General features: G+C 51.1%; 1 protein-coding gene across 6 annotated transcripts; it reads right to left on the bottom strand.

The window, feature by feature from the left end:
- Positions 1 to 1,775: 1,775 nt before the first annotated feature.
- Positions 1,776 to 6,270, bottom strand: Fut7 (fucosyltransferase 7). 6 transcript variants are annotated; one of them, NM_199491.2, is made up of 3 exons: positions 4,235 to 4,648; positions 3,441 to 3,527; positions 1,776 to 3,338 (listed from the first exon to the last, which is right to left on the bottom strand). In NM_199491.2, the coding sequence occupies exons 1-3, from the start codon at positions 4,242 to 4,244 to the stop codon at positions 2,323 to 2,325; spliced, it is 1,113 nt and encodes a 370-aa protein (NP_955785.1). In that variant the 5' UTR covers positions 4,245 to 4,648; the 3' UTR covers positions 1,776 to 2,322. The 6 variants fall into 6 exon arrangements, with proteins under 6 accessions (NP_955785.1, XP_006233649.1, XP_006233647.1 ...); XM_006233587.5 differs by lacking the exons at positions 3,441 to 3,527; positions 4,235 to 4,648 and adding an exon at positions 5,664 to 6,270; XM_006233585.5 differs by lacking the exons at positions 3,441 to 3,527; positions 4,235 to 4,648 and adding an exon at positions 4,827 to 5,606.
- Positions 6,271 to 12,053: the final 5,783 nt, after the last annotated feature.

The raw sequence follows: 12,053 nt of genomic DNA, 5'->3' as shown, positions 1-12,053 counted from the left end.
GGTGAGAGGGACCTTCACAAAAGCTTTCTGTGTTCCTTACAGACCTTAGAGTTCCTTATAGCCACTTGCTGATGAAATGACATTTGCCTATATTGTCAAAACGGAGAGCTGCAGCAGAGCAGCACGGTGCTCAGCTCGGGGAGGCAGAGATAGGCAGGTCTCTGAGTTCGAGTCCACCCTGGTCTACATAGAGAGGCCATATCTCAATAAAAGAAATAATAAAGAGCAACCACGCACCAAAAAGGCAGAGGCAGGAGGATCAGGAATTCAAAGTTCTCGTCGGCTATATAGAGAATTCAAAACCAGTCTGGGCAACATGAGACCCCATCCAAATTACACACACACACACACACACACACACACACACACACACACTCCATGCAGCTGTGAACCGAGCCGTTTTGAGGTCCAGGGTGTCATGCAGACATGTTTCTTACAGAGTTTTACTGAGTTTAGACTAAGTAAGATGCAGTTGCATGGGTCACTGCAGCGGACTTGTGATTTCCGTGCAAGTGAAGCAGATGCTCAGCAGACTGGGCAGCAGAAATGCTTACCAGGCATGAAGAGCTAGACACACCACGTGAAGGGCTGAGTGTGCAGAACTGGAAACTGCTAAAGGCGAGAGAGCCCTACTTCCGGCCTGAGAAAGTTAGGTTTATATTCGAAATGGGGCTGAGACATCACAAGTGTGAAAATTTACCACAGTCATCCATTGTGGCTGTCAGATGAGGCCTCACCCCATCTAGCCAGGCCGTAGCTCTGAAGGTGAGGGAACACAAAAGAGCAGGTGACTTCAAAAACAGGCTGTCCTTTATATAGATGGTTTACTTGCTACCCCAACACCACCCACCACCCTCCATATTCATGTAAGCCTAGCTTCTTTCTGCACCTGGAGCCTGGCGTTTGGTGGGTCCTTAGAAGCCTTTGCGTGTGGGCCTAGTGATAGTTACAGGACCGCTTTCTCCATATGGCCGGCAGGAGGCAGCAGAGGGCCACTAGCGCCTCAGATGGCCTGAGGACTGAGTTGGAAGGCTGCACATCAGCTCGGGTTTTCCACCTGTGAATAGGAGGGTGGAGGCTGTGTGGTGTTTAGCCTGGGACGTGCAGTTTTCTCTTAAAGCAAATGAAAACCGTCAAGCACTAAAGTGTCCCACCACTTTCTAGCTCCTTCTTTGAGGAGAGGTCCCTCCTGGGCTGATGGAAGAGGACACAGAACTCCACCCAGCCCCCAGCCTCAGGACACTTCCTTCTCTCCAGTTAGCCCATGAGGCTAGGTCAGGGCAGGAAGCCATGAGCAGGCCTTTCCCACAAACCACAGGAGGAGGGGAGCTTCCTGCCTGTACTGCCACCCCTTCCCCAGACAAACCCAAGCCCCAGCCCACCCCAGGAGTTCAACCTGTCACACACCCATAGGCTCGCCCCTCATCTCCTCCCCACACTCCCAGCCCAACACATGTGGGCTCGTGCAGCAGGCTCTTCAGCGAAGGATCTAACGGCTCCCTCTGCCAGCCCTCAGAAATCATACCTTTCACACGGGACACCCCTCCCACCTGAGACCTGTGACATGTGGCACCTCCAGCTGCAGCTGTGTTTGACCTCAGTTCTCAGATCTGTACCTGTCATGGGCTGTGGGTTCTTGATAAGGTGTCACTTAAGCAAGACTCTCAGGCAGAAACGAGCAACCCAATGGCTGACCAAGGGAATGAGCAGAAGAAGCTGGCTCACAGCTCTGCTCCCTGGCAGACTTGACCCAGGAGATTTCTGTAGTGTCTCTATTACAAGTGAATAATTTTATTATTAGTGGTGCCTCTTTCCCTCAGGGAACTGTGGTGTCAAAGGCCCAGAATCATCCACACCATCCTTCTCCCACAACCCCTGGGCTCAGCATACAGTTTGCATGTGGAGTTCTGGAACACACACCTGTATCCCTGAGGCTAAGCACCTTGATTGTGGAGGTTCAGGGCACCATGTTTGTCCCCACAAATCCCAGCTTTGGATGCTCCCAGCTCCAGAGACACTGCCTCCCCTTTTCACCTGAGCCTTGAGCCATGAGCATACTCAAGGTAAGTCCAGGACCCTCAGCCACTTTCCCCGTTTGACTAGCTTTTCCCACACGCTCCTCATTAATTGTCTCCTTCCCTGGGTCCCTACTCTAAAGCCCACCAGAGTCCTCATCCATATGGCTTCTCAGCCCAGCCTTCTCCTCATATCCTGACTTCCTATTCACTGACCTAAGCCTAGGGTTAGTCCCATGGTGACCCAAAAGCCCTTCCATTTCATCATCAGTCTTCCACGCACACAGCCTCTCCCAGCAGCAGGAGTTCAAGCTTGGAACCAGCTTTCCAGGTCTTCATAGACCTGGCTGCGGGGCAAGTAAGGGTAGCGGGCGCAGATGGTGCAGAAGCGCTCCCTCCAGTCATTCAGGAGCCGCACACGGAGCCGGTCTCGCCAAGCAAAGAAGCCACGATAGCGACTCTCATTCATGCTGACAAGGAAGACAGCTAGTTCACGGGCAGAGCTGAAGTCATCTACGTGTATAAAGGCATCTGGTGGCACGAAAGCCTCGTAGGTAGTCCGAGGAGGTCCCAGCACCACAGGCACAGCGCCAGCGGCCAGTGCATTGCGCCAGAACTTCTCGGTGATGTAGTCCCGGTGCTGTGAGTTCTCAAAGGACAGGTAGAAGCGGTACCGGGCCACAGTGGGCAGCAGACAGTTAGGGCACAGGGGCCGTCCACTGGCGCGACCGAACACATCCACCTTCAGATGAGGGGCCAGCTGCCGGTACAGCTTTGCCCGCTGCTGCCGCTCCTGGAAATTGCTGACCACCCAGGCAGCCATCCTGCTTTTGGCTGGTAGTGGGGGCGTAGGCCCAGAGAAGGGCTCTAAGCGACCATAGGGTACAAAGATATCTGAATCACGCCGATAGCTCAGCACCCAGTTGAAGATGCCCCGGAAGTGACGGAGACCATGGGTATTACTGGGTGATTCCATGGTGGCCCAGACCCAAGGCTGTCCGTGCGGCCTCTGGTCCAGGGGCAGGCGAGAGTGCCGGGTCTGCAGCTCACGATGGTGGAAGACCACAGCATCAGCACTGGCTAGCAGACTCCGGTTAGCACTCAGGTGGCAGCTGGCCATGCCATAGCGAGTGCAGGTGTCGCTAGACAGCTCTGGCGACCGGTTGGTGAAAGGCCAGTGCCAGATAAGGATGGTGAGTGTGGGCTGGGGCGCTGGGGCACCCCCAGGAACTGATCGCAGCAGCCAGAAGAGCCAGATTACCATGAGTGTTGTACCTCCAGCCAGACACCCCCAGGCCCGCAGCCTCCAGACGGGGTTGCACCCTGAAGCAGAATGAAAAAGGAGAGGCCCTGTCACCCTAGGCTCGGGGACACCCCAAAATCCCCATCGTCCCTAGCTGGGACTTCTCAAGGCCAGGCACTCACCAATACAATTCATCCAGAGCCTTCTGGAATTAGTCACCCAGGGAAAGGAGGTTTTCAAATCACAGCAGCCTCTCCAACAGAGGCACCCTGAAATCACAGCTACTGCTCAACTCAGCCTGATGCTTTTGTTTCATCGACCAAGGTGAGGAAGCCAGGGACCTTCCCACTTCTGCCCCACCCTACCCTTTCAATCTTTGGCATCAACCACCATCCAACCCCACCCCACCCGCCCCGTTCTCTGCTGAAAGAGGGAATTGAGACAGGAAGAAGACCAAGACAAGGCCCCCTTCCCAACCCTGCTGGTCCCTAGAAATGACCAGCTAGACATATGGAGAAGGAGGAGGAGGAGGGAGGTAGAAGAGGATAAAGAGGAAGAAGAGAGGAAGGAGGAAGAAGATGAGGAGGAAGAGGATGCCTGCTCACCCTCAGGAAAAGCAAAGGCCCTGTGTGAACGCACTGAGCAGAAGTGACCCTCTTCAATAAGTGTCTCCATCCTCTGGCCACCATGCAACCCCAGGGCACCCAAACAGAGCAACTGCACTTCCCCCAGGAGGCCACAGAGGCCCCTGCCTGTAACGATACCCATTTCCTCCAATCCCCCACTGAGCTGGACCTGTTCTCCCAGACCCTCAGACATCTGCCACCTCTAGAAAATGCCTGTTCACAGAATCGTAATCCTCAGAAAAGGGCCCCATCACAGTCGGATGTGGCCTCAGCACATGCCCCATGGACTGTGGGGTGGGGAGCTCTGGAGATGCACATTGTTCCCTGCCTAGACCTGTGAACATACAAACCTTGAACCATAGGCTCAGCCCAAAGGCCAGGCCAGGAAGAGTTGCAGGTTGCCTCCTTCCTGCTATCCCAGGAGGGGGCTTTCCAGTCTGGAAAGGGAAGGAGTCTGTGTGTCCCTGACGTGGACAGGCAGGCTGGTAGGCAGGGGTTGGCTTCCACTCCAGCAACAGAAAGGCTAGTACCAGTCTCAGGTTTGGACTTGTCTGGTTTCTCTCCAGCTGGCTCTGATGGGCTAACCTATAGCTTGTAGCTAAGGTTCTCCTCCACTTTACCAAGCCTCCCACTCTGGGGGTGCAATGACACAGACCAGGGTAGGTAGCCTGCCAGGGTCACCCAGAGCTGGAACCTGTACAAAGCTTTAGCCAAGCTTCCTCCAGCCCCACCAGATCCCCTACTCTGCTGACCAGGACTAGGAGCCTGGCTTGTCCACGTCCCAGAGTTCCAGACCAGGCGTTCTAAAAGGAAAGAACCTCTTGGCCAAGCCTGCCCCAGCATCCTTTTGGGGACTGTCCCTTATACTTCGATCTGTCCTACCCTAGTTCACTCCTGGACCTCCAGGATTCCTGCCCCCCCCATCCCCAGCCATAGTCTCACGTAACGAGGCTGCTGTTGAGACAGGAACCAAGAAACGGACAGCAGTCCCATGGCCAGGGCAGAGGCAAATGCAGGCTGATCGGCACCTTAGAAGTGCCCTACTCCCCTCCACCCCCATGCAGGGCATAACCTCCAGATTGTGGTGGAGAGCTTGCGCAATATGTAAAGGGGAAGGGAGGGTGTGGGTGCCATCAGAAACTAGCTAGCTGGTTTGAGATACAACAGGAGGTGGCCATGGAGTGGGCAGCTGTGCCCTTGCCTCTCTAGTCACTCGGTGCTTAGTAAGACAACCATAGTGACAGCTGCCTTTTTGTCTCTGCCCTGGCATCTTTCTCTGTCTCCTCCCAAGGAGAGACCCCAGGAGAGTACCACTCTGGCTTCAGAGCTCACTTCGCCCGCCCCACCTCTTCTCTGTGTCAGGAACCCAGAAGGCTATGGGGGACCTGCAGGAAGGGGGCCATCCTGCCAGCTTGGGGCCACAGGCTTCTGGCTGCCAGAGCCTGCTGTCCTTCCTGTTTGTGCCGCCAGGCTGGCTGGGGCCTTTGCCCCAGCTCACCCACGCCCACAGGCTGTTCCCTTCCTGGGTGGATTTGAAGAAACCTCCCCCACATCTGCCTCGGAACTGTTATACTGACCACCCCTCACGCCAGCTCCTGTTGGAAGAGGGTCCACAGGGTCTCTTAGGGTGTAGGGGCACCTGATCATGAGAACACACTAGGTGAGGAGAACGCTCAGAAGTTTAGCCCAGAAATGGGTCAGAATAAAAAAGGGTAAAGGAAGAAGGGTGAGAGATCATGAGTCAAAGGGAAAGTCAGGGGCCTCAACATACCACCTTACCTCACCAGGCCTCCTGGCTCACACGGGCACCCAAACACCCAGCTTTACATTATGTTTGGAGGCTCACAGGATCAGGGTCACACATTCTACCCAGCCTAAGAGACCATGTGGGTCCTCCTCCAACACACACACACACACACACACACACACACACACACACACACACACACACACACAAACACACAGGAACCTGGGGCAACCGGATTTTGAGGAAAGCATCTGCTGGCCTGCCACCTCCAAGACAGATGTGTGCCTAGAGTTCCCCCTGGTGGCCATTCTCCAGAGTCACTTGATTCTGCTAAGAAAGGAGCCAACCTGCTTAACAGTAGGGACTTAGAGCTCTAGGAACCCTCAGACTCGGCTTGTCAATGGAGAAGCATAGAGACAGAGCCTTGTAGGATTACAGGTATAAAGGGGACACTCAGGTGAGGGCTCATGCTGCTGAGGCTGGCAACCCTTCCCCATGCTCTCCCGTCAAGCCTCTGGGGAATGAGCCTGTTCTTATACTTGTCCAGGTGCTGTTGTTGGACGAGCCACACATCTGTCAAGAGCTGGTTCTCTAGGGACTCATGGACCACAGCCCAAGTTTCCCATGTCCTTCTCTGCTTTGCACCAAGACACACTCCTCTGAGATGCACAGCTGTTGGGAAGTTGAAGCTGGAGGACCCAGAATCAGGGGCCACACCCTAGTCCCCCAGGCTGGGAGGGGCTGAAGGACATCATCACCTCTAGGAGATGAGGGGGTGAAGCTGGGGGACTTTTATTAATTAATTAATTAATTAATTTATGGGTGTTGTCCCTCCCACCCCCCGTGTGGATACAGGATATTCCACTGAACACAGAGCTCACCAACTGGCTAGACTGGCTAGCCACAGCGTGTTGGGATCCTCTGGACTTGGGGTTACAGACATATACCAACGCCCCTATAATCTTTTTTTTTAAATTACTCGGTTGGTCGGGAGTTAGATGTTTAGAGAGCTGCTCTTCTAGAGGATATGGCTTGATTTCCAGCACCTCTGTGGTAGCTGCAATCATCTGTGACACAGTCCCAGGGGGGTCCAACACATCCTTCCAACCTCTAAAGGCACTGTACATGTGTGGTGGACAGACAGACACACAGGCAAAATATCCAGAAACACAAACTTTTTTTTTAAGTTACTGACATTTGGGGATGGCACAAGGGCTGAGGTTACTAGCAAGAACTCAAGTTCAGGGGTTGGGGATTTAGCTCAGTGGTAGAGCACTTGCCTAGCAAACTCAAGGCCCTGGGTTCAGTCCCCAGCTCCGAAAAAAAGAAAATAAAAAAAAAATAACTCAAGTTCAGTCGCTAACAACTATTTTGAACAGCTTACAACCTTCTGTAACTCCAGCTCTGGTGGATCTGACACCTTCTTCTCACCCCTGTGGACAAACATGCACATACCCACACAGACATGCACATACATCCTAATTTAAAAATAAAAACTTGGGGTTGGGGATTTGGCTCAGTGGTAGAGCGCTTGCCTAGCAAGCACAAGGCCCTAGGTTCGGTCCCCAGCTCCAAAAAAAAGAAAAAGAAAATAAAAATAAAAATAAAAACCTGGGCTGGAGAGATGGCTCGGTAGTTAAGAGCACCCGACTACTCTTCCAAAGGTCCTGAGTTCAATTCCCAGCAACCACATGGTGGCTCACAACCATCTGTAATGAAAGCCGATGCCGTCTTCTGGTGTGCATGAAGACAGCTATAGTGTACTTATATATAATAAATAAATAAATCTTTTTTAAAAAAAACTTTTAAAATTGCATTTATTTGTTTGTTTGTTTTCTGGTATGTATGTACATATGTACTATTCCATGGAGTGTGGTGTGTGTGTACACATGTACTGTTCCATGAACATGTATGGAGGTCAGAAGACAACTTACTGTAGTCACTATCATTGTGGGTTCTGTGGACTGAATTTAGATCATCAGGGTTAGGGTTGGTAAAAAGCACATTTACTTGCTAACCTATCTTATTAGCCAAAATCTTTTAAATTACTTATTATTTATTTGTGTGCATGTATGTCTGTGCTGGCATGGTGCATGTATGGAGGTCAGAGGACAATTTGCACGAATCTGTTCTCTCCTTCTACCATGAGGGGGTCAGGAGTTGACTCAAATAGTCAGTCTCAAGCCATCTTCCTTAAGTCCCACTCACAGCCTTTCATGTGGATGTGGATGCTGTGAACCCCAGTCCTCATGCTTGCATGGCAAACACTTTACAAAATGAGCTGTCTCTCTAGTCCCTCAAGCTAGGAGACCTTGTTTCCTAGAATATTGACAATGCATTCTGTACCACGCTTGGTCTCCCCCAACCCCGAGAAGCTTGCTGGTTTAAGGGCATCTTTCAAATGGATGGGGCTATCCATTCGAAAGGTTTACTGGGGTAGAGATGGCCACTCTTTGGCATCTGTGCTGAGTGGCGTTAGAGGCTCTGCTAAAAGGAGGGTGGTAGCGGTGCACACCTTTAGTTCCAGCCCTCAGGAAGCAGAGGCAGGCGGATCTATGAGTCTGAAAATAGCCTGGTCTACAGGGTGAGTTCCAGGCCAGCCAGAGTTCTGCTAACAAGACAAAGCAGCTGAAACACAGTTCATCCTGCTGGGCCTCCTCTCACAAGAAGCAAGTAGGAGAGCTAGGATGGGAAGGGCCAGGCCTACAGAAAGCTGAGGTGGGCTCAGGCCTCTGGCAAGTTAGCCCAGAGTGAGACTGGCTTCTTGGTAGACCCATCAAGGCTCCAACCCCTCAGGGGGCCCTGGGACAGAGAAAGGACAACAGAACTACAGGCACATGGAAACTAGGCGATATGGCTCTGGGAAAGGCAAAGCTTTGCTCCTTGCCTAAGAGTTGAATTACCAAACCCCCATGGACTCCAAAGTAGACAGCAGAGACCTTAGGAACACACTGAGGATATCCAAAATACTATGAAGCTGACATCTAAAACACACCAGCAGAAAGAGCACTGCAAACACTGTAGGCCTTCCTCTCTAGACAGTCTGAACTCAGGGAAGCCCCCAGCTCTGGCTCCAGCCCCACCAGTGAGACGGGGTCTACGTCTTCTCTGCATCCCAGTCCTCTGTGGACCCCCGAGACAGAGCAGTGCCATGAACAGCCACTGCTATGCCGGCTACTCAGCTTCCTCCTTGCCTTTATCCCACATGCTAGCCTAGAGGAAGGCAAACTTATAATAAAGGCCAGGGTCACAGGTAAGTGAGACGGGTTTCTGCTGTGGGGGACTCTGGCTCCCAAAACATGCTGCTTTGGGTAAAGCAATAGCTTCAAGCGGTATTGACCCCATTTCTCACCAGTCCTCTTCACCACTCTTCAGGGACCTGCTGGTGTCTAAACAGCGTTGTCTTCCCTTCTGCAGGGCTGTCTAGGGCCTGCACCCTCTCCACCCCAAGAAATACTTAGAGTACAAACCTTTGCCTCTCCCTATTTGACTAATTAGCTTTGTTCCTCAGTCCAATCTACTAATGACCTGATTTCAGCACCTTCAACCACAGTATCACACACTAATACACACACATGCACATAAGCACACACAAACACACATGCGCACACACACGCGTGCACATATTCACACATGCACATATTCACACACATGAACACATATGCACATAAGCACACACACATGCAAGCACACACACACTTTACCCCAAGTGTGTAAATATAGATTATATTGGTAAATTGCCACGTGTTGTTTGAGTTCACCTGAGAAGCCGGTTCTGGAAGTGGGGTTGCCATTCCCTCATGTCAGACTCAGGCATATTTATCTCAAAGTGTCCTTTAAGACCACTTGTCTAAGGATGGTATGTGGCCCCTCCAACTCTGTGACAGGAAGAGACAAGAACAGGAAAGAGAGGGGGGAAGGGAGGGGGAGGGGAGGGGAGAGGGAGAGGGAGAGAATACCGTATGCTTAGCTAGCAAACTAAGATTTCTAACTGTGGTTACTGTTGTTTGCCCTGAAGAAGACAAAGCAGCTACGTCATGGAGAGAAAGCTCCACCGGGAACTCCGGCTGACTGCCGCACCCTCCCCAGCCGGGGTTCAGTGCTACCCTTCTGTGTTATTTGTTCTCTTACTTGGATGCCTTGCTCTGTTCTGCCCAGGACTTCCCCAGTACAAATGTGCCGGATTGCTTGTTGGCTTTTGTTTTTCAAGACAGGATTTCTCAGTATAGCTCTGGCTGTTCTTGAACTTGCTCTGTAGACCAGGCTGGCCTCAAACTCAGAGATCCGCCTGCCTCCGCCTCCTGAGTGCTGAGAGTAAAGGATAAGGGTGTGCACCACCACGCCCAGTTTGTGCTGGAGGTTTTGAGCACTTGATTTTGTAATCTATCCGTGTATCTGCCTCCTATTACCCCTCTATGCTTCGGGTTGCTGTATACACTCACCCATTCAAAACAGAAAGTATGGTTAGGATAGGCCATCATCCCAACTGTACAGAACATAATTAGCAAAGGTAACAGAATGCTATTTCTGTTTTTAAGGAGTGACTGCTATAAAGAGTGATAAGGGCTGGGGAAGCAGGTATGGGAGAAGGGGAAAGGGGATAACATTTGAAATGTAAGTACTTAAAATATCCAAGAAAAATAAAATTTAAAAAAAGTGACGAGGGACCTATGGAGTGATGGAGATGGAGGTTTCCAGAGCACGCAATCCCATGTGAAGCCACTGCTAGAACCAGAGGAACCCTGCAAACACAGGCTTAGAGTATTCAAAGCGGTCTCTGTATCTCCTCTCTCCCTGTCTTTCCTTGCTAATGAAGAAAGCTCAGTACTCAAGGCTGCAACAGGGCCCCACACCTTGGCTCAACTGACTCCACGGCTGGACGTACCTTCCAGGCTATAAAACTCACCGTCAAAGTCCGTAGTTCTGTGTTTCTGTCAGCTTTGTTTCCCTGTCTTCAGACCTGTGCCCCCTCCTGTTGAGGTTTTGAATTGTCTGGCGTTGCCAGGTTGCCCAGAGACTCTCCCTTCCCACAGAAGCTCTGCACCTGTCCCACTCTGGGAGCTTGTCTGTTGCTTGACTCTTACCCAGTCAGGGCTAGCCCCTGGGTGGAGGTGAGGAGGGGCTAGGCCTCTCCTCTAGGGACCCTTGCTATCTAAGTGAAATGCACACAGGGAGGGGCAATAGTTTCCCAAGGTGAGCATTTTCTCTATTCAGTGCCTGCTCTATAGCAGAGAAGTTCCTCTGAGGCAAGCCCAAGGAAAAGAGAAAGTTTTTATTTCTCTTTTCATTATTTATGTCATTTTAAAGCCAATGATCCACATAATTGGAAAACTCAAAGCCCACCACTCTCTTAAAAACAATTATAAAAAACAAAACAAAACAAGAAAAACCCAGCTGTGGGGTTGGGGATTTAGCTCAGTGGTAGAGCGCTTGCCTAGCAAGCGCAAGGCCCTGGGTTCGGTCCCCAGCTCCGAAAAAAAGAAAAGGGAAAAAAAAAAAAGAAAAAGAAAAACCCAGCTGTGCAGTGGTGGTGCACGCCTTTAATCCCAACACTCAAGAGGCAGAGGCAGGCGGATCCCTGTGAGTTTGAGACATCCACGGCTACACACGCACACACACACACACAGGCACAGACACGCACACACACATACACAGGCACACACACACACAGGCACGCACACACACATACACACAGGCACACACACACACGCACACACACGCACACACACACACACACACTGTCTCAAAGAAAACTGCCCATGGGTTGGACAACACCAAGCAGTGCAGCCTGACCAAGACACTCCAAACAATTTCCATAGGTACCGTTGGGAAAGAATCAAGACAACTGCCAAAAAGATTTCCTTTGTCACCCAGTCAGCCCCAGAGAGTAAATAAAAATTTTAAAAGTTAAAAAGGAATTAAAGATACAAGTAGGTCCCAGTTGCTGGATGTGTTCTGAAAGAAAGTCAGAGAGTTGACCGGGACAGGACCTTTTGCATAAATTGAAAGCCGCAGCAGTCACCTTCTCTGGTGGGGAGATACGGTTAGGCTTACAGAGGCTCAGCAAAATTTTGGTGTCTCATCCTCTTGTCAGAAAAACCTACTCCTCAGGACTGGCCAGGGAACAGGCTTCTATAATTGTTCAGCTCCTCCATCCAGATTAAACAACACCCAGTGACCTTTTGGAAACAAAAGGAGAAATTGCCATCCACATTGCCTGACTTAAAAAGACAGGTACCCTGGATGACACCTCTCCTGCCTATAAAGGAACCTGGGACCTCTGACTCTCAAGAATCAGATTCTTCCAGAGAAACTGTCTTGGACTTGAAATATGCATTCTTCAGCCTCTCATTGGCAGAGGTGAGTCAACCCATCTTTGCTTTTAAATGGACAGACCCAGAGGTAGGATATATACTTAGATT

Source organism: Rattus norvegicus, chromosome 3 (assembly GCF_036323735.1).
Source record: "Rattus norvegicus strain BN/NHsdMcwi chromosome 3, GRCr8, whole genome shotgun sequence".
Classification (NCBI taxonomy): Eukaryota; Metazoa; Chordata; class Mammalia; order Rodentia; family Muridae; genus Rattus; species Rattus norvegicus.
Note: the sequence above shows the minus strand (reverse complement) of the source record. Positions and strands in the feature narration are given on the sequence as shown.

Excerpts from the sequence above, each read along its gene's own strand:
- Fut7 (XM_006233585.5), bottom strand. The coding sequence starts at position 4,953 with ATGCCCTGCATGGGGGTGGAGGGGAGTAGGGCACTTCTAAGGTGCCGA. Across the intron at positions 3,339-4,826 it reads CTCAACAGCAGCCTCGTTAC|GGTGCAACCCCGTCTGGAGG; the intron begins GTGAGACTATGG and ends ATTCTGCTTCAG.